Source organism: Macaca mulatta, chromosome 4 (assembly GCF_049350105.2).
Source record: "Macaca mulatta isolate MMU2019108-1 chromosome 4, T2T-MMU8v2.0, whole genome shotgun sequence".
NCBI lineage: Eukaryota > Metazoa > Chordata > Mammalia > Primates > Cercopithecidae > Macaca > Macaca mulatta.
Genome location: NC_133409.1, coordinates 138,847,921 through 138,872,022, shown reverse-complemented (window position 1 = coordinate 138,872,022; position 24,102 = coordinate 138,847,921). Strand labels below are relative to the sequence as shown.

The 24,102-nt window shown below is 55.1% G+C and overlaps 1 protein-coding gene across 2 annotated transcripts in view; it reads left to right on the top strand.

The window, feature by feature from the left end:
• The window catches only part of TTBK1 (tau tubulin kinase 1), a 45,452-nt gene that overhangs the window by 15,243 nt on the left and 6,107 nt on the right, over positions 1-24,102 (top strand). For both annotated transcript variants that reach the window (XM_015136418.3, XM_015136416.3), the window contains exons 11-13: positions 316-547; positions 808-983; positions 4,053-4,614. In XM_015136418.3, the coding sequence (XP_014991904.3) occupies positions 316-547; positions 808-983; positions 4,053-4,614 (970 nt within the window). The remainder of the gene's footprint in view (positions 1-315; positions 548-807; positions 984-4,052; positions 4,615-24,102) is intronic.

Sequence of the window (24,102 nt, the reverse complement as noted above, 5' to 3'; positions counted from 1 at the left end):
GGTCTAAAGGAGGAAGCCGGACAGTGAATGCCAATGGAAATCTGGCAGGTTCTTGAACGACAGTAGGATCCACTAAGCCAACAGAGCTAGATGGCAACATCTCCTTGCGGCCCCTGCCAACTTGAGGGTGGTCTGGTCTCAGAGGCTTTGTGGGCCAGCAATGGTGATGGGTCTAGGGACACTCTTACCCCTGACGGGACCGCCTCTGTGCCTGCTCCTAGGGGTGGTCTCCAGGTCTGTGCTGGTAGGAGAGGGCCATGGGAGGAGAGGGCACCCCTACCAGCCTTGCTCATGGCTCCCTCCTGTCCTCTCCAGGGTGGTCAATGTGACGCCAGTGCCCGGGGACCTGCTCCGGGAGAACACCGAGGATGTGCTACAGGGAGAGCACCTGAGTGACCAGGAGAATGCACCCCCAATTCTGCCCGGGAGGCCCTCTGAGGGGCTGGGCCCCAGTCCCCACCTTGTCCCCCACCCCGGCGGTCCTGAGGCTGAAGTCTGGGAGGAGACAGATGTCAACCGGAACAAACTCCGGATCAACATTGGCAAAGTAACTGCAGCCAGGGCGAAGGGCGTGGGTGGCCTTTTCTCTTACCCCGATTCCCAGCCTTGGGTCCCCGCCCTGTTCCTCCTGAGCACCCTGTCCCCAACCATCTGCCTGCTTGTCCTGCCTCTGTTTCCCGGTCCCTTCCCGCCCTAGCCTCCCTGCGTCTCCCATCATCATCATCCTCCGTCTCCTTTACCCTGAGGAGACCATTCGCCCACAGCTGCCTCATCAACCCCAGCTCATGACACTCCCCTCTCCTGCAGAGCCCCTGTGTGGAGGAGGAACAGAGCCGAGGCATGGGGGTCCCCAGCTCCCCCGTGCGTGCACCCCCAGACTCCCCCACAACCCCAGTCCGTTCTCTGCGCTACCGGAGGGTGAACAGCCCTGAGTCAGAGAGGCTGTCCACGGCGGACGGGCGAGTGGAACTACCTGAGAGGAGGTGGGTCTGGGACCAGGGGCATGGTTGGGGCCCAAGGCCCCCTCCGCCTTCACATGGCTGGTCTGGAGGAAAAGTCAGATGTGTGGCGGAGGTGGGCAGACCCTGGGAAGTGCTGAGAGGGTTATGCGTGGGCCTGGGGTCAGACTCAGTTGGGGCCAGAGACAGGGCCTGGGAAAGCCAGTAGGGGATCCAGAGAGGTCCCAGCTCATGCCGGGAAAGGGAATTGGGGGAGTGCAGGCTGCAGGAGGGACAGGCTGGGTGCCTGGGCCCAGGAAGGGTGAGGGATGAGTTGGTTGGTAGGTGTGTGTGCTTCCAGAACCTCTTCTAGAGACTAATTATAGATGCTTCAAGTGCAGCCGAGGTAGACTGTCTTCAGCTTTGGGGGAGAGGGCCTGGGAATTTCTGGAAGAGAGGGCAGGGCAAGTTTTGGGGGTTAGGGCTGAGGGATCTGAAGTCATAGAGGGGAGGGGACCAGGGGGAACGTAGTTGGGGAAAAGGAGCATCTAGAAGCTAGGTGAGCCTTTGGGAGGGGAAGGTGGGAGGGTGGGAGAGTGATCTGTTGACCCCAGATGGTGGGTGGACAACATGGGCCAGGGCCCGGTCCCCACCTGCACTGATGGTGGGTGGGACAACATCAGGTGGGGAGGCCCCTGAGAGATGTTTCCACCTTCCCTTGGCCTCTGAGTGGGGCTTCACTCCGCAGTAGGACTGGGGCCTTCTCTGCACCAGAAAAGGGGTCTCTTCCAAAGACCCCGTCCTGGGGATAAGAGGGGTATCCTTTCTGGCATCCACTCCATGTGTCTCCTTGTGAGCAAACTCAGTCGTTACACACTCACACAGGTTATCTTACCTGGGACTGAAGACCACCCTTTTCGTCTGTGGTAGCCTGGAGTCCCTCTCCCTGGAGACGGAGAAATGAGGAGAGGCAGTTTGGGAAGGGATATAAATGGAGAAGAGAGGTGGGAAATACCTTGAATGAGACAGTCCTGAAGGGCTGCCTGCTTTTAGGGAACAAGAAGCAAATTGGTTTGGCTCACTGTGAACCCCAGTTGCAGGGATGGTAGGGAAAGTTGAGGGCTGAACAGGATATCATAGACAGCAGAGGTTCTGGATGGTCTCTGGGGCTCTGGGACACTTGGGAGCAGGAGACAGTACAAAGCAGTTGGGATTCGGATTTCCCACCCCACTCCCTCCTGTCTCCAACCGTTCGTCTGAGCTCCCACTAGGCACACACATGCAAACACACACGCGCATGCACACACACACACACACAAGCACTACTAGCCCTGAGCCTTCTTTGGCACCCTTTCTCCCCTTTACATCCATCAAAACAAACTGTGCCTCAGAAAGGAAATGATATCAGCCATTTACATGAGAGCATAAATATAAGACCCTAGGTGGCCTCTCTCAGGGATGTTTTATTTAAGTCTTTATTAACAAGTCAATAAAAATATTGTGCACAGTCAGATTGGGCAGGTCCCACGCAGGCTGGGGCAGGAGTATTTTGAGAAAGCCCCACAGGCGGTTCTGATCTGCACCCCTGCCTCTGCAGCTGAAGAGCCATTGAACCATAGGCTCGATGCTGGGGAAGAATGAAAGTCAGCCCCCTGCCCACAGCCTGAACATGAGGCAGTGGCACAAACCCAAGATAGGTTAGGCCTCCGTGGTGGTTCTCAGTGGGTACCCTGGCATTTGGGAGAGGGCAATTCTTCCTTGTGGAGCATCCTCCCACACACTATTGTACAACCAGAAATATCCTCCTCTTGGGGTTGGCATGGCCCCAAGTTGAGAAGCTCTGAAAGTAATGTGAGATTCACGGCACAGTTCAAGATAATGAGGCCGGGCACAGTGGCTCACGCTTGTAATCCCAGCACTTTGGGAGGCCGAGGTGGGTGGATCACCTGAGGTCAGGAGTTTGAGACCAGCCTGGCCAAAATGGTGAAACCCCATCTCTACTAAAAATACAAAAATTAGCAGGGTGTGGTGGTGTGCACCTGTAAGCCTCAGGAGGCTGAGGCAGGAGAATAGCTTGAACCTGGGAGGTGGAAGTTACAGTGAGCCAAGATCATGCTACTGTACTCCAGTCTGGGTGACAGAGATTCCGTCTCTAAGGAAAAAAAAAAAAAGATAATGACAGAAGAGATGTCCCAAGACAGGATCAATGCCCTTGGGGTAAAGTCAGATGGGACCCAGGCCCTGCCCAGCAGAGCTCACAGTCTCTTGGGGAGACAGATTGTGAACAGACATGAGGTTCACCCTGTGATGAGAGAGAGATACAAAGCACTAATCCTTGCAGGATGGGAAAGGCAGGCTACCTGCCCAAGGCAACAACCAACCTGTATCAGCCAGCAAAGGGTAGAAGGACAGGCTGTGTGTGGGGAGAGGTCCTATGGGGAGAGGCCACATTCCGGGTGGGCTGTAAGGGTGGAATCTAAGATGGGGCTGGCGAGGGAAATGGGGAGACAGCCATAGTCAGGCTGTGAGAGGCCTAGAGTATAGACCAAGGAGTGTGGACTTTGTTGTTGGGGCTGGGGAGTCACTGGAGTTTGTTGAGCTGGGACTAACAAGGCCATCTTGGGAGTGATGAAACCAGCCAGGCAGGCCTGGAGGGTGGTGGCAGAAGAGGCTGGAAAGCCCTCTGTAAACTCAAGGGCCAGTTGGGTGTGTTTGCCTGGAAGCAGCAGGAAGCAACCACTGGTTGTGAGCACTGGAGAGGCAAGAACAAAGCTTGCCTGAGGAAGATTAGCTTCCCTAGGGTGGCCCAGGAGAGAACGTTCCTTGCACAGAAACCCAAGTTTATTTTCTGCTTGTTTGTATTCCTGGAGCACGGTAAGCATTCAAAAACATTTGTTGAATGAATGAATGAATGAATGAACTAACAAACGAACTAACAAAGCCTTGATAGGAAGTGAGGTTGGAGGGTGACAACCTAGAGGTAACTGGCCTGGCCCAAGGTGGGAGGGGTACTCGGTCAGGTTTCGGGAGTCACACCCCACCCTGCCACTGGCATGGGGTTCTTGGGGGTCCAGTGGGGCTGGGCATTGAGCCCCATGAGGGGTGGCTTTGCAGGTCACGGATGGATCTGCCTGGCTCGCCCTCGCGCCAGGCCTGCTCCTCTCAGCCAGCCCAGATGCTGTCAGTGGACACAGGCCACGCTGACCGGCAGGCCAGTGGCCGCATGGACGTGTCAGCCTCTGTGGAGCAGGAGGCCCTAAGCAATGCCTTCCGCTCGGTGCCGCTGGCTGAGGAGGAGGACTTCGACAGCAAAGAGTGGGTCATCATTGACAAGGAGACGGAGCTCAAGGACTTCCCTCCGGGGGCTGAACCCAGCACGTCGGGCACCACGGACGAGGAGCCGGAGGAGCTGCGGCCATTGCCCGAGGAGGGCGAAGAGCGGCGGCGGCTGGGGGCAGAGCCCACCGTCCGGCCCCGGGGACGCAGCATGCAGGTGCTGGCCGAGGAGGACCTGCAGCATTTGCCGCCCCAGCCCCTGCCACCCCAGCTGAGCCAGGCCGATGGCCGTTCCGAGACGTCACAGCCCCCCACGCCTGGCAGCCCTTCCCACTCACCCCTGCACTCGGGACCCCGCCCTCGACGGAGAGAGTCGGACCCCACAGGCCCACAGAGACAGGTAAGGTTGGGCTTGTACCCCACTCCCCATCTCCAGATGCCCAGAGTCCTGGTGTGTAGGCCTGGGGTGCTCCACATGTGCTGGCACTACTGACCAGTAACCCAGCAGTCACAGGGCCGTGATGGAGGTAGACAGGCTTAAGGGTCTGAAACTACGTTTGGGGGGCAGACAAGGCTCCCCAGAGGAAGTGCCCTCTCAGTTCTGAGTTGAGTCTGGCACTGTGAGCAATTAAGCCAAGTGACAAGGCGGGAGAAGGGCCTCGCAGGCCACGGGTACAGTGTTTTGCACAGGCCGGGAGGGGGCGATCTGAGAGCACTGAGCTGATGGCACACTGCAGCAGCCAAGGCTGCGAGGTCAGCCCTGGGCCCCGCCACAGAGGGCCTTCAGGGCTACGCTAGGGGGTCGGGGCTTGATGCTGCAGGTTTGGTAAGCCACTGAAGGCTTTTAAAAAGGAGTGCAACATGATTACATTGGTACTGTTGAATGATCCTTGGGCTGCTGTGTGGAAAATGGATTGAAATGGCATGAAACGAGATGCAGGCAGGCCACGTGGCAGACAGTGGCAAGAGAGTGCCCTGGAGGCTTGGGCTGGGGTGGGGCTGTGGATGCGGGGCAAGGTGGATAGTGCTAAGGGTGTTGGGGATAGGCCAAGAGGGCTGTGATGGAGTGGGGGCCAGGGCTTCTCGTGTCTCGGCTGATGCTCTGAGTGGTTTTGAAGGGATTGAGAATTTGGATTTAAATACAATGAACTGATCAGTGCAGTGACTCACGCCTGTAATCCCAGCACTTTGGGAGGCCAAGGTGGGCAGATCACCTGAGGTCAGGAGTTCGAGACCAGCCTGGCCAACATGGTGAAACCCCATCTTTACTAAAAATACAAAAAATTAGCCGGGCGTGGTGGTGCCTGCCTGTAATCCCAGCTACTTGGGAGGCTGAGGCACGAGAATTGCTTGAACCCAGGAGGCAGAGGTTGCCGTGAGCCAAGATTGTGCCATTGCACTCCAGCCTGGGTGACAGAGCGAGACCCTGACTCAAAATAAAATAAAATAAAAATAAAATAAAATAAAATAGGCCAGGCTCGGTGGCTCATGCCTGTGATCCCAGCACTTTGGGAGGCCGAGGTGGGTGGGTCACAAGGTCAGGAGATCGAGACCATCCTGGCTAACATGGTGAAACCCCGTCTCTACTAAAAATACAAAAAATTAGCTGGGTGTGGTAGCAGGCGCCTGTAGTCCCAGCTACTCGGGAGGCTGAGGCAGGAGAATGGCGTGAACTCGGGAGGCAGAGCTTGCAGTGAGCCAATATCGTGCCACTGCACTCCAGCCGGGGTGACAGAGCGAGACTCCGTCTCACAAACAAAAAACAAAAAACAAAGAAAAACAATAAAATAAAATAAAATAAAAAATACAATGACCTCATGGAATCTAAGGGATTTCCATGTGTAGGTACCTGAGGCTCAGGAGAGGGATCGCAGCTGGAAATACAGATTTCGGGGTTTGGGAAACCATGGGAATGGGTGATGTTACCCAAGAGGACTGTACAGGGTGTGGAACCCAAAAGTGAGGGCGGAAGCTGAGAGGTGCTCACATCTAGGGGGAATGAGGGGAGAAGGAGCTCTGCATGATGAGTGAGAGGGAGAGGTCGGAGCATGGGAGGAGCATGGGGGAGAAGGTCCCCGAAATCAGGGCAGGAGATGTCTGGAGGGCAGCGGGGAGGACTGGGAAGGGGTTTCCATGATCAGGGCAGGTTTCATGGAGGAGGTGAGCTCTGAGAGCCAGGTGGATGGCCATGGGGAGAAGTGGAGCCAAGGCGAGAGAGACTATAGTTGAGCACAGGGACAGGTGTGTTGGGTGCCCTGGAAGGGCCCAGTCTGGCTGCAATGGCACCTCCTTGTGTGGGAGGACTGAGGAACAAGGCTGGAAGGGCAGGGAGGGCCAGATGATGGCCAAATTGCAAATGTCTCATGCTATTTGGGTTATTTTCTTCTGACCAGGACAGGGTGTCAGAATAGGCAGACAGCCACTGGCCTGGCCAGGCTTCGCTTGTGGGACAGAGGCTGACCTCTGACCTGGGAAATGGAGGAAAACTCTAGCACTGTGTGCCAAATGGGGTCCATGAACCCGCAGAGGGGCTGGAGAGAGTCATGGAGGGGATGCCGGAAGGGGCTCAGGGGCTGCGCCGCGTACCACATAGTGGTTCCACGTTGGGGGCGTACACTCTTGGTGGCTCTGGGAGGTGCCCAGGTGTTGGGCCAGGGGCCAGTTCTACCACTTGCTCAGATCGGGAGGCTTTGCTTGGGATCACATGGGTGCCCTGGGAAAAGCAGCTGTGGGCAGGATTGCATTCAGACCCCATCCTATCTAGAAGTCCCTTCTAGAAGAAAGGACCTCCGAGCTGTGGTCCTGGGGAATATGCATCCCGGCCTTGCCTGGACACTGGAAACTGGGGGCTCAAAAAGTGGGGCCCGTGAGTCCTCACCCAGAGAGGCCCTAGCTGGCCTGAGTTGGAGGCACAGCCCTGGCAGACCTGGCAGTCACGCGGGCTGGTACCACTGTGTTGTAACTAGCCATTGATCCCACCACATCCAGCACCAGTCAGCAGGAGGGGGAGCAAAATGTGTTTGGGGTCCTTGCTCCACTCCCATTCATTCGTCCACACTCACCGAGCATTTACTGTGTGCCATGTACCACAGGCATCAGAGGCGACTTGCACAATAGGTTGTACCCGCAGAAAGTGCAGAGTCTAGGGAGGGTGACAGACAGTGTCAAGAGAGAAAGCCCAGAATTAAAGTCAGGAGACCGAGGTCTGGACCTGGCTCTGCCATTCCCTTCCCAGTGACTGAGGGCCAGTCAGTGTCTCTTTCTGGGTCTCCAGGTGAGGGAGCTGAGGTTCTTCTGAGGTTCATCTCTAAAGTTTTTCTTACCTGCAGATTCCTACCTGTGTCCTGGGACTTATCCTCACTTTGGGGAATTCTGGCCAAGAGGGTGGGGAGAGAGAGATTTGGTGGGATGGGGAAGCACAGGCCGATTCTATAATCAGTCAGTCTTGGGCTTGGGTCCTGCTTGTGACAGGGACAGGCACTACCTGTGTCAGCAAGAGATGAGCTGTGTGTGTCTTTGGGGGTGAGGTGTTTGTGGGTCTCAGGTTCCCCACAGTGTACAGAATCAAGGTTGGTTAGCATTCTGCCCCTGCGCATGTGCGTTTGTGTCAGTGGAGCTCGAGCCGCACACTGGTGGATGGATGTGTCCATATGTATGTGCCTGCAGGTGGGTGCACATGTTACTGCATTTGTGTAGAATATGCAGCAGGTCTGCAAGTGTGTACAGAACCACAGATGCCTAGAATGTCAAAGCATTTCTATTGATGATAACAATTGGAGTAATAATTCTAATAATGACAACAATAGTTAGCACCATCCTAAGCACTTTCATGTTTATATGTATATTCCTCACAACAACACTATGAAGAGGGAATCTTGATTTTAAAAGTAAGAAAACTAAGATTCATAGAAGCAAAGTTTTTAGCCCAGCTGGTGAGCACCAGCTGGTAAGTGTTAGCACCAGAACTTGAACCCAGGCAGCTCGTTCCGAGATCTGAGCTCTGAGCCATTCCATCTGAGGTCTGTGAGGTTTTTTTTTTTTTTTTTTTGAGACGGAGTTTGGCTCTTGTTGCCCAGGCTGGAGTGCAATGGCGTGATCTCGGCTCACCACAACCTCCGCCTCCCAAGTTCAAGCAATTCTCCTGCCTCAGCCTCCCGAGTAGCTGGGATTACAGGCATGCACCACCACGCCCGGCTAATTTTGTATTTTTAGTAGAGACGGAGTTTCTCCATGTTGAGGCTGGTCTCGAACTCCTGACCTCAGGTGATCCACCTGCCTCAGCCTCCCAAAGTGCTGGGATTACAGGCGTGAGCCATTGCGCCTGGCCTGAGGTCTGTGAGTTTAACAGAAAGCATACAGGCCAGAGAGAGCAGATGGTTTGTGCAGGATCAGAGAGAGCCTGGAGCGTGTGTGTGTGTGTGTGTGTTGTGTGCATACCCACTGGGCCACATCAGCAGGTGTGCCTGTGGGCATGTCAGTGTGCAGGGCAGCCTCTGTGTGTGTCTCTGGATGAACATATGGGGTATAACATGTTTTGCCAAGTACTTCAGGACAGCGGGGTGAAGCAGAGATCTTCCTTCATCAAGGGTAGAGGAGCAGGAAGAAATGGACCAGCCTACTTTTTTCTTCTGTCTTTGGGCTGGCCTGAAGGAAGTGGTGAGCCCAGCCTGGGCCTATGGCAGGGCCTCCCAAATCTGGCTGCATCCTAGAATCACAGTTTTTGGGATTCTCCACCCACAGGCGGAGATTATGCGGCTTAGGGCAGGCAAGAACTCTCTGCTGAATTCCCTCTTCCCCGCCACCTTTTTGGAGGAGCCCTCTCTAGACCTAGCTCAATTTTCTCAGTGCCTGATGTGTGAACTTCCTCATAACACCAATCATTTAAACTATGAGCACCTACAACTCTGTCACCTGCACATGTGGGGAACGGGGAGAGAAACAGTGTGAAAGCAGGCACAATTGGGGCTATTTAAAAGTATCTATTGTTCTTTGGTGATGGTGTGTGTGTGTGGGTTTTTTTTTTTTTTCCCCACACACCTGGCTTTCTTCTCAAGGAAATTTAAGGTGCAAATTAGGAGTGGCGGGAAAAGCTAGGGCAAGGGTGAAGCAGGCTAGCAAGTGTGTGATTTGGGGGAGGGCTGTTTGCCTGCCTTTATCGGTTGTCTCTGGCCGATAGCACAGCAGGTCAGCAAGCCCTGAGTACACAGACACTGCCCGGCAGGCACCAAAGCATTTCCCTGCCACGTGCTGGACAGTGTGCTATGGGCTGGGGGACAAAGATGAATAAAGCTGCCCAGTCCTGCCCTTTTGGAGCTCAAGGTCATAAGCGGTAGGGTGGAGATGCAAAGGTCTAGAAAGATGTTTACAATCCAGGTCCATCAGGGAGGTAACAGAGCACTCTTATCTGCTAGAAGCTGGGAGCTTGCAGGGGAGGGAGCTGGAGTGGTCTCACACAGGTGGTATTTCAACTGGTGTGAAGACAAGCAGGTGGCCACAAGTGGTGCCCAGTCTGAAGGGCAAGAGCACTCTGGGATTCAATGCCATCCTGTGAAAATCTGCCTGGCAGCTGAGCAAACTCTGGCTGGAATGTTAAGCCACCCACATGTGCTGTGAGAGGGGGTTTTGGGCAACAGCGGTGCCTGTGTTCCTTGGTATCTCTGGGTGGGCCTTAGACCCCTAAACTTTAGTGCAGATGAGACTAGCTCAGAAGGATCCTAGACTTGGCCAAAAAGAAGATGAAAGGGAAAGCAAGGTGGGAGCAAAGCCAGTCCTATTAGAATGTTCTCCCTCTTCCCTACTCTGCTGGAGGCTCCATGCCAAGTCCCTTGTGCCCCCACTTGACAGCAGCAAGGGATGCTGGAGCTGAGTGTCGCAGGCCCCCTCCTTCCTGGAGGAGCTGGCCCAGTCAGTCCTTGTTGCCACTGTAAAAGCTATTTCAACTGGCCTCAGTCTCAGGAAGAGAGAGGGTCAGGCTGGGAGAGGTCTGGTAACGCCCTGGGTGCCATTTCTGCCCCCACATATCTGGGACACATCCACTTCACTCAGAGGGCATGGGGACACAGGGCAGGATTCTTCCTGAAGGAGATGAGGCAGCAGCTCTGCCCAGCCCCGTACACAGGCTGCCTGGTGGCTCAGCCTTTGGGGGGGCAGGGGAAAAGCCACTTTCAAGAAAATACTTCAGTTTGCCCCTCCTCCTACGAGTCCATCCCTTCCCTCATTTGGAAGAGTGATTTAAAATTAGATACTAAAATGGCTCAGTGAAGAGTGCAGCATTTACTCTATGGCGGGTGCTGTTCCAAGTGCTGCATCTTATAACATTGAATCCTCACGACCACCCTTTGAGGTGGGCACCATTATGACCCCCATTTTACAGAGGAGGAAGCTGAGGCTCAGAGAGGTGCAGTAACTTGCTCAGATTTTAAGTGTTGGAGTTGGGATTCAAACAGAGTAATTGGGCTCTAGAGTCCCACCTTATGCCGCATTGTCACCCAGATCCCAACACTTCCCTGTGATGGGACGAGGGTATCAAGGCGGAGGGTGTACAGGGAACGTTTCTGAGACCTAATGAGTAGCACGGAATCTAACTGGGGAGACAGGCAGCACACAGCTGTCAACACATGGCAAGGAACTCTCTCAGAGCACAGAGCCACCTTCCCAAGAGAAAGGGTTCCCCAGTCCAGAACAACCCTGAGCTAGGTAGGACTAAGCGGGAAGGCTTCTCGGAGGAGGTGAGTGACCATGGTCTCCTTGCAGAGACCATAGTGTGATAAGTTCCAGAGAGGAGGAGGAGGGGGAAGGGCGTTGGAGGCCAGAGCCTAGATTCTGAGGCAGGACCTTGGGGCGGGTGGTTTGCACCCTCCTCCACCCTGCCTGACCCCGCCCACTTGCCCGGGACGCCGGCGCCGCAGGGGCTGTGAGCGGTGGGTGGCCCCGGAGACGGAGCTGTCGAGTCTGTGCCTGACACCTCTTTTCCCTCCACTCTCTTGGTCTCTTTCAGTTGGAGGAGGACAGACTCTCGGGGCACTCCCTCCCGCGGTACAGCCCCCTGCGACGACTGGCGTCCTCCGTGTTCTCCTCCTCCACGCTGGAGACGGAGCATTACCCTCACCCCGGCGGCGGCGGCTCCTCGGGCTCCTCCGGTTCCCTCATTCAGCGCAGCCGCTCGGCCGAGAGCAGCCCTGTGCGGGCGCCCCACCGGCGCCACGCGCCCCTCGCTGCTGGCAACCACAGACTCATGCCCTCGGTGCTCCGCATCTCGCGGTCCCAGCTGCAGCAGGTGTGGGCCCGGTTCACCCACAAGACCTAGGCTGGGCCCCCCCCCTCCTGGAGGGGGCAGGTGGGGGGGGTGGGGAGCAGGCAGAGACCATGGTTCCTTCCCAGGACGCAATAATCACACACTCACACCCATCCCACCCCATCATGCAATACAGCCCCCCTAGAACGTTGGCCCAAGGTACTGTAATACTCCCACCCCAAGCAGAGTCTCCGTCCCACCCCTGCATCAGCTCCCTTTGTAGGTGCCAGCCAAATGGTGCAGGGAGGGGTGGGGCTGGTGGTACAGTTTCCAGGACAGGGGCGCTCAGCTGGAGCCACTGGTGGGTCCGGAGTCCAGTGGAAAGTAAGGTGTCAGGGAGATGAGGCCTGCAGGGCCAGAGGCACTCTGGCATGGGCTTTGTTCTGTTTAATTTGTGATCTCTTGGCATGGCTGGGTCTGATCCACCCCGAGGGGCTGGCAGGAGACCAAGACCCTCCTTGTGTGGGGGGTGTGTGTGTGTGTGTGTGTGTGTGTGTGTGTGTGTGTGTGTGTGCGCGCGCGCGCGCGCGGCTCTGTGTATGGGATGGAGACCAGGGCAGCCAGGTTTGGAATGTGGTGGGGAGTGTTTCAATGCTCAGCGATGGGGGGAGGCAGCCCTGTGACTTAGCGAGACTTTCCCAGGCCATTGTTATTGAGGACAGAGTTCCTTCCTCACACATCTTACCCCAGGAAGGCTCAGTCCATGGTAGGCTGCCCCTCCCCGAAGACACCTGTGCCATCTCCCTGGTAGGATTGGATGTCTGTCCTCGGCTCCTCAGGAACTGAGGATGGACGAGAGGGACCTGGGATCCACCTCTCAAAGCTGGCTAGAACTGAGCAACGAGGAGACCCAGCTTAGAAGCAGTGGCAGCAAAGGTGGTTGTTAAGGATGAGGCGAGAAACCATGTATGTGCTTGTCAGCAAAACCAGTGTCTCAGGACAAATCCCAGGTGGGAGCAGCCCCACCTCTGCCCTTCTCAGAGGGTGACTCCTTCCTGTAGGTGCTCGGTGAGCCCCCAAGGGTGGTAGTGAAGACACAACAGAAGAGAGGCAGGTTGGATAGGGATCTGGACACTTGGGAGTGGGGAAGTGTCAGGATGTCAGCTTGCTCATGCCTCTTCTGCCCATTTCTCAGCCCCCAACTGTCACTGCAGGGAGCCCAAGGTTCCCTTTATTCATCCTGCCCATGTCAGCCAGCACCTTTGTTTCCCTGGGGAATGGGGTAGTAGCGAAGTGGATGCCAGAAAGGGCAGTGCCTGTATGGGGAGGGGAGGAGGCCCGAAGATTTGCAAAATGTTTATTTCAGTGAGACTGTGTCTGTATGTTTGCTTGTGTGCATGCGCGTACACTTGTGCGTAAGAGTGTGCTTACGAATGAGCGTTTGTGCATGTGGAAAGGCTGCCATGGATGAATGCTCAGGCTGTGCACTGTGTAATTCCAGGAAGTGCCATTTATGCAGACCTCAATGTGACTGGCACGTGCCCAAGTTGCACAGTGCTGTATGAGTGTGTGTATGCATGTGTGTGTTAGGGAGCCAGAAAGATGTCTATGCAGTCATTGGTAGTTTCCTATGTACCTACTCTCATCCCAGCTTCACTCTTCTACCCCTCTCTCCCCATAATTTCTGCTTGGCCCATCAATCCCCCAGATGTCTCTGGTTAGAGTAGAGGCCTCAGGGCCCTGGCCCCAGCCTGGGGGTGCTGTAAGTGTGGTGGGCAGTGCCCTGGAGCCAAACTGTCCACACAGAGGACCACCATGGCTCATCCACACCATCCACATAAGCCACTCCATAGCCACACACTCTTTTCCCCAAAATCTTTCTTTGTAAGTCATTTTATTTATTTATTTGCTTATTTATTTATTTATTTATTTATTTATTTTTGAGGATGTCTGGGCCAAGAGCACCTTCTCCATCTGGCAACAAAAGCCAGATTTGGGTTCTAATACTTGTGTCCCGCCCCCACCCCATCTCAGCTGCTCACTTTTGAATCTCCCCAAACCCAAGCCTCTGTTGCCCTCCAGGCTGTTTTGGACGGCTTTGCACCCTGCTCAGGCAGTAGGCAGGAGAGGGTCAAGGTGGACCCTTTGAGAAGGGACAGAAAACAAAAAGCACAAAGGTGCGGGGGTGAGGCTGAACAGTGGCCCCACTCCCCTCCTGCTGGCACTGCCTCCCCCAGCCCTGTCCTCTTGCCCTCCTCCCATCCACCCCAGGTAGTGGCAGGAGGTGAAGTGAAGGGAGCCTGCCCGCCATCTGCTCCGTAAGTCAGTAGCTATGTGGGCAAGGACCCCCGCCCACCCCCAATCTGGGGTTGGATGAAACCAAGCACTCTGTGATCCAGCATTCCCTTCTAGAGAGTTCCACTACCCAACCCTGAGCACTGCTCCATCTCAGTGACCCTGAGGTACTCTAAGATCCCAAAGTGCCTTGTGATATATCAAAGATGATGGCACTGGCTTCAGCCTCATTTTAGCATTACGTACGTATTACTGTTTCCAACACCTTTGGAAGTGGGAGATCCTGCAGCATTGAGAAGGTGGCTGAGTTTTCAAATAGACACCTCCCACCTCAGAACTGACACCTGTGGGAGAGGGTGTGTCCTTTGAAGCAAGGCCATGGTTCAAAGCATATTGTCCTTTAGGGGGACATCTATTTGTTTATCCTCCATGGTGGAGGGGAGAGTGTTTTGTAAGCCATAAAGCTCTGAGCTCACAGGTGATCTTAATAATATTACTATCTTTTCTGGGTAGCTCTGACTCTTGGAAATTGTTAAGGTCATCTAAGCCACTTGTGTTGGATCAAGTTCACGTGAAGCACAGCAGAGTTTCACATGGTTTGGGTCGCATTGCCAGTCTCCGGTTCCCAGGCGAGGTGGGGATGCTGTGAGCCTGCAATATTGTCACTCTTGTTTTCTGAAGCATTTCCCAAGAGGAGGCCAGAATGTTTCAAGATTGATACCCTGCTTGGGGAAAGTGCGTAGCCTCTTCGGGGTCAGCTTTGAAAAGAGACAGCTGTCTTTGTTGTATTTTGAAAGTGGTGTTTTCGCACTTGATAGTTTCACTCTGCATTTAGTGGTGACTTACAATTATTTGTGATTTTATTCAACAGCCACTGGCACACAGTGCTTATTATGTGCCAGGCAGTGATCTAAGCACTTTACAACATTAACTCATTTAAACCTCATAATAGCTTATGAGGTAGATCCCAGTATTATCTGCATTTAACAAATTAATCAGAATATTTTATTTACCAGAACATATAAAAAACCCACCCATGCCGAATAATTGGAGGTCGTGTTTGACAGGAGTTTGTGAAACGTCTTGGTCTGTGTGTACTGGTTGATTGATTGTCCTTTGCGGTGGGCTCCCTGCTCAGTCTATAGAGAAGAGGGGAGTTGTCAGCAAGCCATATTTTCCTTCCTTTCCCATTCCCACCTTGCCATGGGGTGGCATCCAGATGGGAGTCACTCCAGAGTACTGGGGTTGATTGAAATGGCTGAACCCTGTCTCTCCAGAGACCTCCAACCCCTCGGTCCCACATGGCCCCAAGCAGCCCACAGCAGCTCTGGGGATCAGGTGGGCAGAGGAGGAGTTAGTGTGAGAAAGCGGGAGCTCCAAAACCTGACCTCAGTGGGATTGGTGAGGTCCTAGGGGTCAGGCTGACAGATGGCAAGACACTGGCATCTGTGGGCACCAAATGGGTGTCACCAACTCACACATCAACAAGAGCCAAACAGTGTCAGGGAAATGGCAGGTTCAGGGACTGTGGTAAACAGGGGAACTCCCACGCCCTTACCGTCCTCAGCTCAACCAATTGTTGCCACTATCTTCTAATTTTTATTTGAAGTCTCCCAATTTTTAATTGTTGGCATCTAATTTTAAAAAGAAAAATCACTGTATGAACCAAACCAAAATGGTTTACAGGCAGAGGTGACCTAAACTCATTTTGCAACCACTGTGAGCCTGAGGACTTCCCACACCACCCTCTGTCCAGGGCTGCAGCACTCAAAGGTGACAGCGTTCTTGTCCAGGAACTCGAACCTGGCCAGTGGGGATGTGTAGTGTGTGCTGTGTGTATGCATGTGGTGTGCATAAGTGCCTGAATGAGTGCGAGGGCCAGTGGACCTTTTTGTGGTGAGTGGGGGCCTCCTGGTGGGACTAGTATTTTCTCCATGGGAGAGGGACCCTGGGTCTGTGACAAATGCGCTAGTAAATTTTCGATAACTTAATATACATCCCCCACACACTCAAGGCAGCTTGGGTCACAGCAATAACCACTGAACACTCTCATCCCAATCGCTAACATCCTGAACCCAATGATATCCCTTTGCATTTCCAGTTTTGGGGAAAACAGACACAGCCCTCCCTGCCCAGTGGGTGGGGGATGGTGGCACCTCTGAGCCATGCTGGTCCCAGGACCCCCGGACTCGGACTCGCTCTCTCTTCTGCCCTGCCTAGTTCCCTTTTTCTGGGGAGGGGTGGTGCTGTCTTGCTCAGGCAGTGGTGGGGGGAGTCTTGGGCCCCTGGGTAGGCAGAAGGAGCTGTGTAAATGTATCTCTATGGAGTGGGCAGTGGAGGGGACCATACTTGGGGAGGGTGTGGCTCTGACCGGGGGTGGGGGTAAGTCCAGTTGTGTGTGGGGAGCTTGGAAAATGCTGTATCCTCTGCTGTCCTTGGGTTGATGTGGTACTTGGGGATGGAAGTGTAGATCTCTCAGGAGGGCCTGAGGCCCATCCCACCCTACCCCAAACTCCACTTAGACCTGGGACACATTCAACTCAAGAGTCAGGAACCAGCCCACCCTCCACACAGTCAGCCCCTGAAAATATCAAGCATCCTTCTTCCTAAGGGAGAGGCTCCAGGTCTGAGGGCCACACCCCTCCAATATCCCTCTGGTTCCCCACACGCCATCCAGTGGGCGTCACAGCCCAGGAGGCCCCGAGCCTGCGTGCCCGCTTCCTCCAAATGAGGGGTGGGGAAGGGGTGGAGAGGAGAGGGAAATGGAGCCCACAGGACTCCTTCCTAGAACCTACCTAGACTCTCCTCCACTCGGCTCCACCTTCAGTCCCACCACGCACCCTCCCTCCCTGCACAGGCTGTGGGGGCGGGCAGTGGGGTCCACATGGCCAGTCATTAACCGGCCCTCACACACTCACACTCACACTCACACTCACAGCCACACTCACACACTCTCCCTCCGTAGCTGCGCGCACTTCGCCCACTCTCCGGACCCTGCACTAGCAGCCCTGGCCCGGAGCGCACGAGGACTGCGCAGCCGGACCCCCGCAGGTCCCCAAACCAGGGCCCCAGTCCACCCGCCCGTCCCCGCGGCCAGCGCCACGAATGTACGGCCCGCCCCACACAGCGCCCCGCACCCCCCGCCGGACTTCGGCCCCGCCGCGCTCCCGCCCCGCCGCCGAGGCTTCCCCTGGGTTCGCGTCCCCCACCGCCCCCGCCGCCCCCGCCTTCGCGCCTGTTTTCGTTTGCTTTTCCGTGCTGCTGGCTGGCGGCCTCTGGGTCCCTGGCCCCGGGGCGGGGGCGGGCTGGAGTGGGGCTCCCTTCAGTGCTGCCAGGCTGGGGTGCGGATGGGGGCGGGGTGAGGCGTTCAGCTAGGTCTCCAGGCTCGGAGGGCCCCGTCGCCCCACCCCCCTGACTCCCGTTACCTCACAGCCCGTCGAGTTGCCCCCAACCCCCGCCCCAATAATTGGCCTTGCAATTGGATGCCAAAGAGCCCAGAGTTGAGGGGGAGCAGAGCTTTGAGCCCAGGTCTCTCAGAGCAACCCAACAGCCCCCTTTTTGCCCACGCCCCAGTCCGCGTCCCCTGCCCCATCCCACCACTGAGGGCCCTGGGGGTCCCCAAACATGCCCCCCCATTTCCAGCTCTTCCCACACCCCCACCCCCGAAAATAAAACTCAGGGACCAACATCTGCTTCCTTTGCACTTGCTCCGTCGACCCCGCCCCCCGCTCGGAGGGGCTTCCGTGGGGGAGGGAACGGGGCTCCGGGCCCTCAGAGTTCTCAGTGTCTAGCGAGGAGAGGGGCTGGCCCCTGCCCCCCGAGAACTGGGACTGGTGGGAGAGAGAAACTCAGCACCGGGGCCTAGCTGAGCCCCTTCCTGCGTCCGCAGACGCTTTCTAATTGCGGGGGTTGGGGCGGAGTGGGGGAGGGATAGGAAGAGGATTAGCGAGAGGACCCTCGCGGAGGTCCTGAGTCCCAGTCGGTTTATTCCTGAGCCTTCCCCTCCCATCGTAAGTCCTTTCCTCGACCCTCCCTTTTGTACTGCAATAATACTGTATTATACGCTTGCACTATTCCCCGACCCTGGCCAGCGGAAGCATGCACGAAAAACTCAAAACCACACACTCACACGCACACACACACACGCACACGAAGATGGGACGCTTTTTTTCTTCCTCTCTCTCTCCGGGGTGCGTCCTCCTTAGTGTACATAGCGGCGTCGGGGGGTGGCCCCAGGCCCGGGTAGAAAAGCATGCACTGAGACCCCCGCCCCTAGACTGCGAGTACTGTACAAATCCAACACTTGAAACCGACACGCACACGCGCGGCGCCGCCACGGGGGTGGGACACGGACACGCACCCACGCGCACACGGCCGCGCACGGGCGGGGAGGGGGCGCCCCGCCGTCACGCGTCGCTGTGCGAGGGATCTTGTGCCTTTTTAAGTCCCTGTATGTTAATGCAGACAATCCGGAGAGCTTGTGTACTACCAAATCCTGATTAAAGACGCCTTCCAGGAACCTGCGCCTCCGCCTGCTTTCTTTCACCCTCCCAACTCTCAGTGTAGACCCTGGCTCTGAGGTCGCCCGGCTGGGCAGAGGGCAGGGGCTAGTCTGTTGCTGACTCTGGGACTGAGGGGTGGGCAAGTTCCAAGTCAGTGGATGAGCTTCGTCCACACCTTAGCCAGGCAGCTGGGTGAGGAGGGCACCCCAGAGGTTTGGGTCTAGCTGGACTTGAGTCACCCTCGCCCTGCTGGCAGTCTCCTTTCACTGAACAGGTCGGGAGGGAAGGGGTGAGTGGACTCTGGTCTCTGGGGCTCAACTCCAAATTGCCAACTTCCGTGTGGGGATAGAGGGTGTGTAGAAGTAGGGGGCTGGACCCACCAGGCCCAGTGATCAGTTCTCTATGGGATCAGGCTTTTGAGACCAAGTGTCTGGTGGGACTAGAAAGCTAGGATGCCAGAGGCCTGTGACAGGACACTGCACTGAGGAGCCTCCCCTGGCCCTCTGCTACGATAGGCGATCTGAGAAATACGGGAGATGCAGCCCTGGCCTTGGGGGTGCCAGGGTGGGGGTGGTCCGCCAAGGAGGGACACTGGAGCATGGACTGTGAGAGGCTGGGGTTGGGGGTGCAGGGATGGAATGTGGGTTGAAGGAGAACTCAGTCAGCGGGAGGGGTGGGGCACTAGGACAGAAATAATGGCAGACTTCTGAGACTGGAGAGAGAGGGGAAAGGTGAGGATGACAATGTAATAAAGGAAGTCCCCCATGCCTCCACCCCATCCCCGCACACTGACAAACAGGAAGGCAAAGGGGCAAGCTCCAGCTGTATTTCCAAAGCCCCGGGGCATTTATAAGATGCCCCCCACAAGCTGTCAGCTCCTTGCCCTGGGGCAGGCAAGGGTGGGTTTTGGACACAGAGATGTGGGGTCAAGTGTGTGCAGTTCTGCATAGACCTAGAGTGGCCATGTTCCTGGGTCATCTTACCCCTTCTGCCACCTTCCCCTTCCGCAGCACTCCTGGGTGTGGGGTGAAGTGGAGGGAGGGCTCTTGGCCTGTCAGAGATGTTTGCAGAGTGGTGACGCAGACAGACAAATGCAGGTAGGGTCTGGGAAAGGCGGTGCTGAGTTCGGAGCTGACAGAGGTGATGCAGGCACAGCTCACCTCCTCACAGGTGGAGCAGGGGCGTGGGGGGTGCTTCTTCCTTAGTGGAGGAGAGGGGATGGGAGGCGTGCATGAGGCAGTTTCTGAGAGAGGAGAAGGAACTGCTGTGAGAGGCACAAGCCCCCCACCTCAGCATGGGAGGAGTGGGGAGCCAGGGCTCACCCTCCTGCTTCCGCCACACTTCGCCTCCCAGCCCCGCATCTTTGACTTCGGGACCGTGGGCTGGGGTGCAGTGCTGAAGTCTGGAGCTGGCTGGGGTCCAGCAGGAGTGGCTCCATGCATCCTGTGTGGGGATTAAGGATGGGGCTATGTGGAGCCCCGTCTCCAGTGTTGGTGTCAGAAAAGTTTCTCCAAGGGCATGAGAGCCCAGTTTTGTTGGTGGCAACTGAAGCTCAGAATCTGGTCCATCCTCTCTCTTCACTTTTCCTCCCGACTGGAGTAAACATGGACTTGGGCTGGGCTCTGGAGCTGGTGAGGCCTAGCCCTCTAGACAAAGCACAGTGGATGGAGGGGCAGGGCTGGGACTTTCATTCTCTCTGAGGGTATCGGTTTGATTGACCTGTCCTCCTCCTCTCCCCACAGCCCAACCCTTACCACATATATGCCTTTGGCTGAACTCTGAATCACTAAGGAGCTTTAAAACAGCCAGATTTCTGGGCCTCATCTCTGACCTACAGAATCTAGGGGTAGGACCCAGGACTGTGCATTTTTAAAAAGCAACTCTGGACAATGCTGTGCCAAGCCAGGCCTGGGAACCACAATAAGCAGATGAGAATCATAAAGGTTGCTGCCCTGAGAAGGAAGCAAGAAGGTGTGAACTTTGTCAGACAGCTAAAGGGCCAGGCACACTGAAGGTGTCTGTGGATCACTGGCTGAGTGAATGAACTCAAGATCAAATGGGCAAATGGATGAATAATTCACTGGGCATCCAGGAGAGGCAGGGAGAGGGTTAGGCTACTCTCTGAGGAGGGAGGAATTTGAGCCCAGGCTCTGCCCCTCCCCAGCACAGAGCCAGATGGGGGAAGGGCAGAGGGACTTTGGAACCGAAAAGCCAGCATGCCTAGGTTGGTGTGGAGGTGGCGGTTATCCTTAGGGCAAAGTTGTCCTCACCGTGAGATTCAGGGCTCTTCCTCCCAAAAGGCAGAGGGTTCCAGGTATCCCCACATGGGACTGAGTGGGAGACACTGGAAAGAGTTTTGGGGCCGGGCGCGGTGGCTCAAGCCTGTAATCCCAGCACTTTGGGAGGCCGAGATGGGCGGATCACGAGGTCAGGAGATCGAGACCATCCTGGCTAACCCGGTGAAACCCCATCTCTACTAAAAAATACAAAAAACTAGCCGGGCGAGGTGGCGGGCGCCTGTAGTCCCAGCTACTTGGGAGGTTGAGGCAGGAGAATGGCGTGAACCCAGGAGGCAGAGCTTGCAGTGAGCTGAGATCTGGCCACTGCACTCCAGCCTGGGCGACAGAGCGAGACTCCGTCTCAAAAAAAAAAAAAAAAAGAAAAGAGTTTTGGGTCCTGGGCCACCCTGGTGGATGTGCTTCACAACCTGGACCAGTGCCCAAATCCATGCCCTTCTCTGTGCCTCAGTTTCCCAGTCTGATTTTATGACTGATCATTGATTTCCAGTTCTCATTCCTCCTCTCTCCCAGGTAATAGAAGGGGAGGACTTTGAGGCAGGAGAAAGGGTTTCACCTACAACCATCCAATGTGAGCACCGTGTGTGTGTGTGTGTGTGTGTGTGTGTGTGTGTTGCGGGGGCATCCCATCCTCTCCATGCGGCCTTTTCAGAGAGATCCAGGACCTGGCCAGAGAGCAAAGGAAAGGGTGTCTCTAACCAAGGTGCCAGGGATTAGAGAGGGACAAAAGGCAAAGGTTCTGTGGAGAATGGGTGGCCTGGTGGAGTTAAAGGCCATCCCTACTGGGCAGGATGTGTCTGGTGCCAGTTGGGTGAGTTCGGAGGTGGCTGGGAGAGAGACATGCTCAGAGCTCTCTGTCTGTCTGCCTGTCCCTGACTCTCAGTGCCAACACCCACCCACCCCATGGTCCCCATTCACCCAGGAGCTTACAGCAGCCCCTCCACCTCTACCCAGCCATTTTCTCTAGCCGTAACATTGGTGACTGGTAAAGTGTCCCAGCACAAGGCCTGGCGCAGAGTTGGTGCTTAGTGTTTGCTAAATGAGTGAATGGATTAATAAGAACGAATATTGTGTAGAAAAAGTACATTCTTCTGGACACTTCCAGCCTATATGTGGAGGGGACAAAGTTTTTTGTTGTTACTGTTGTTGTTGTTGTTGTTGTTGTTTTTGTGTTTTTTGAGACAGTGTCGCTCTGTTGCCCAGGCTGGAGTGCAGTAGTGCGATCACAGCTCACTGCAGTTTTGATCTCCTCAGCCTCCCGAGTAGCTGGAACCACAGGCGTGCACAAGCACGCCCAGCTAATTTTTGTATTTTTAGTGGAAACAGGATTTTGCCATGTTCCCCAGGCTGAGGAAACTCTAGCAACCCTGTTTGAGCCAGGTAGGGAGCTTTCTGAGAAAGCTTTCTAAGAAAACTTTCTGACTAAGAAGAGTTTTCTAAGAAAGTTCCTTACCTGGCCCAAACAGGGTTGCTGGTGTCCTGTTGGAATCTGAAGCTATATTCTTGCATCACCCCCACCAAACCCTCACTGATGGTCTGATTACAGGGAAGATCATGGCAGTTGGGAAAGGGAGCAGCCACAGCCCTGGACAGACCCTCAGCATTGGAGGTCTCTGCCTTTCTCTCCACCTGGCTTTGTGCTATTTGCATGGAGGCTTCAGCTAGCAGAGCCCCCTCCCTTCTCCACACCCTATTCCCCATAGGTGTGGCATCCAGGCTTTTCTGCCAATGACCTTCAAACCAAAGCGAGCAGAGCAGGAGGTGGGAGGTGAGGTGGGGAGAGAGCTAACATTTATTGAGCAACTGCTATATGCCTTTGCTTATATGACCTCATTTATGATCACAACATTTGTGGAATGTGCATATCCCCACTTAGTTTCCTGATATAGAGAAACTAAGGACAATCTCTATCTCATTCATACTTGATCCACAGATTCTTAGACTATAACATGGTGACCAAGACAAGAGACATTCAAAGACCACTTCTTGAAGGAGTGAATGAAGAAGCTCTCAGGGATCTCTGTGTAACAAGAGAGAGAGAACCCTATAAATAAATGCATGTAGAACAACAGGTGGGAGATTCTCTCATGGAAAGATGTGAAAAACAAGTAGAAAAGGGAGAGTAAGTAAATCTGCTTGGTGGGTGGACAGGAAAGTTGACAGGAAGGCTTTGTCTCTCCTTTGCTAAGACCAGGAGCTGCTTGAGCTGGTCTTGAAGGAAGGGTAGCAAGTTATCATGTGCAGAGAGGGGGTGAGAGGGACCCCCAGGTGAAGGAAACTGCCTGGGCTAAGTGTGAGCTGGAAGATGCACTTAGGAACTTCTGGAAGCATCAGAATGGGTGGAGTGTAGGCAGGGGCAGGGGACCGAGGGTGTTGCAGTAAGTGAGGCCACAGCAGCAGGTAGGAGCAGGTCATAGGGTTGGGTGGGGGATTCATGCGCCAAGTTAAAGATCTAAACTGTCTTAGGCCAGGCGCAGTGGCTCACACCTGTAATCCCAGCACTCTGGGAGGCCGAAGCAGGTGATCACCTGAGGTCAGTAGCTTGAGACCAGCCTGGCCAAGGTGGCAAAACCCTGTCTGTACTAAGAATACAAAAAAAAAAAATTAGCCGGGCGTGGTGGAGGGCACCTGTAATCCCAGCTACTGGGGAGGCTGAGGCAGGAGAATCACTTGAACCCAGGAGGCAGAGGTTGCAGTAAGCCCAGTGAGCCGAGATTGCGCCACTTGCACTCCAGCCTCGGTGACAGAGCAGGACTCCGTATCAAAAAAAAAAGATCTGAACTGTCTCCTAAGGACTGTGGTCAGCCATAGCAGATTTGAAGCAGAGAGAGATGGAATCAGATTAAATTTCAGGAAGATCACTCAGGCAGATGTAAAAAGGATGGATGGCAGTACAGGATGGAGGGAGCAGGCCGGTGGCTGGGGAACCACCAGAGAGGGCAAGGCTGTGCTCGTGGGCCTGGGGTAGCAGACACAGAAAGGTTTAAGAAGGATGCTTGGCAGGACTCCTTGGCAGCATGGATGGGCAGGAAAGTGGGGAGGCAGGAAAGTGGGGAGGCAGGATATCCCCAGGGCTTCTGGCCTGGATGGGCTGTGTTCTGCTAGCTCAGGAAGACAGAAGCCCAGCGTGTTAGAAAACGCTAGCAAAGTGCTGGACACCATCAGCACCGTCCCACCATGGAACAAAGCTGTGTCAGCCCTAATGGGCCCAGGGCATTGCAGGTGCCTGGGGATGTCTGTGTATTGAACAGGGTGGATGGAGCGAGAGCAAAGGAAACACAGCAGCCAAGGTCCTGAGCAGGTGGTCAGACCTTTCTAGTCTGGAAGGAAGGAAGCTAAGGGGGACATGGCAAGAGCCTAGAAAACCAAGGACTGGTTTGGCCATCACATTGCCAAAGGCTCTGCACAAAGCTTTGAAGAGGAAAACGGAATGGAGCTTAAGTATACCTGTCGAGGGCTGGACAAATTCCTGGCTGAGAGGATGGACTGGAGGTCCAGGGGCCCAGCCTGCACTTTTAAGGGTAGAGGACAGCCACACCTTTGCCCTTGTCCAGCACAGG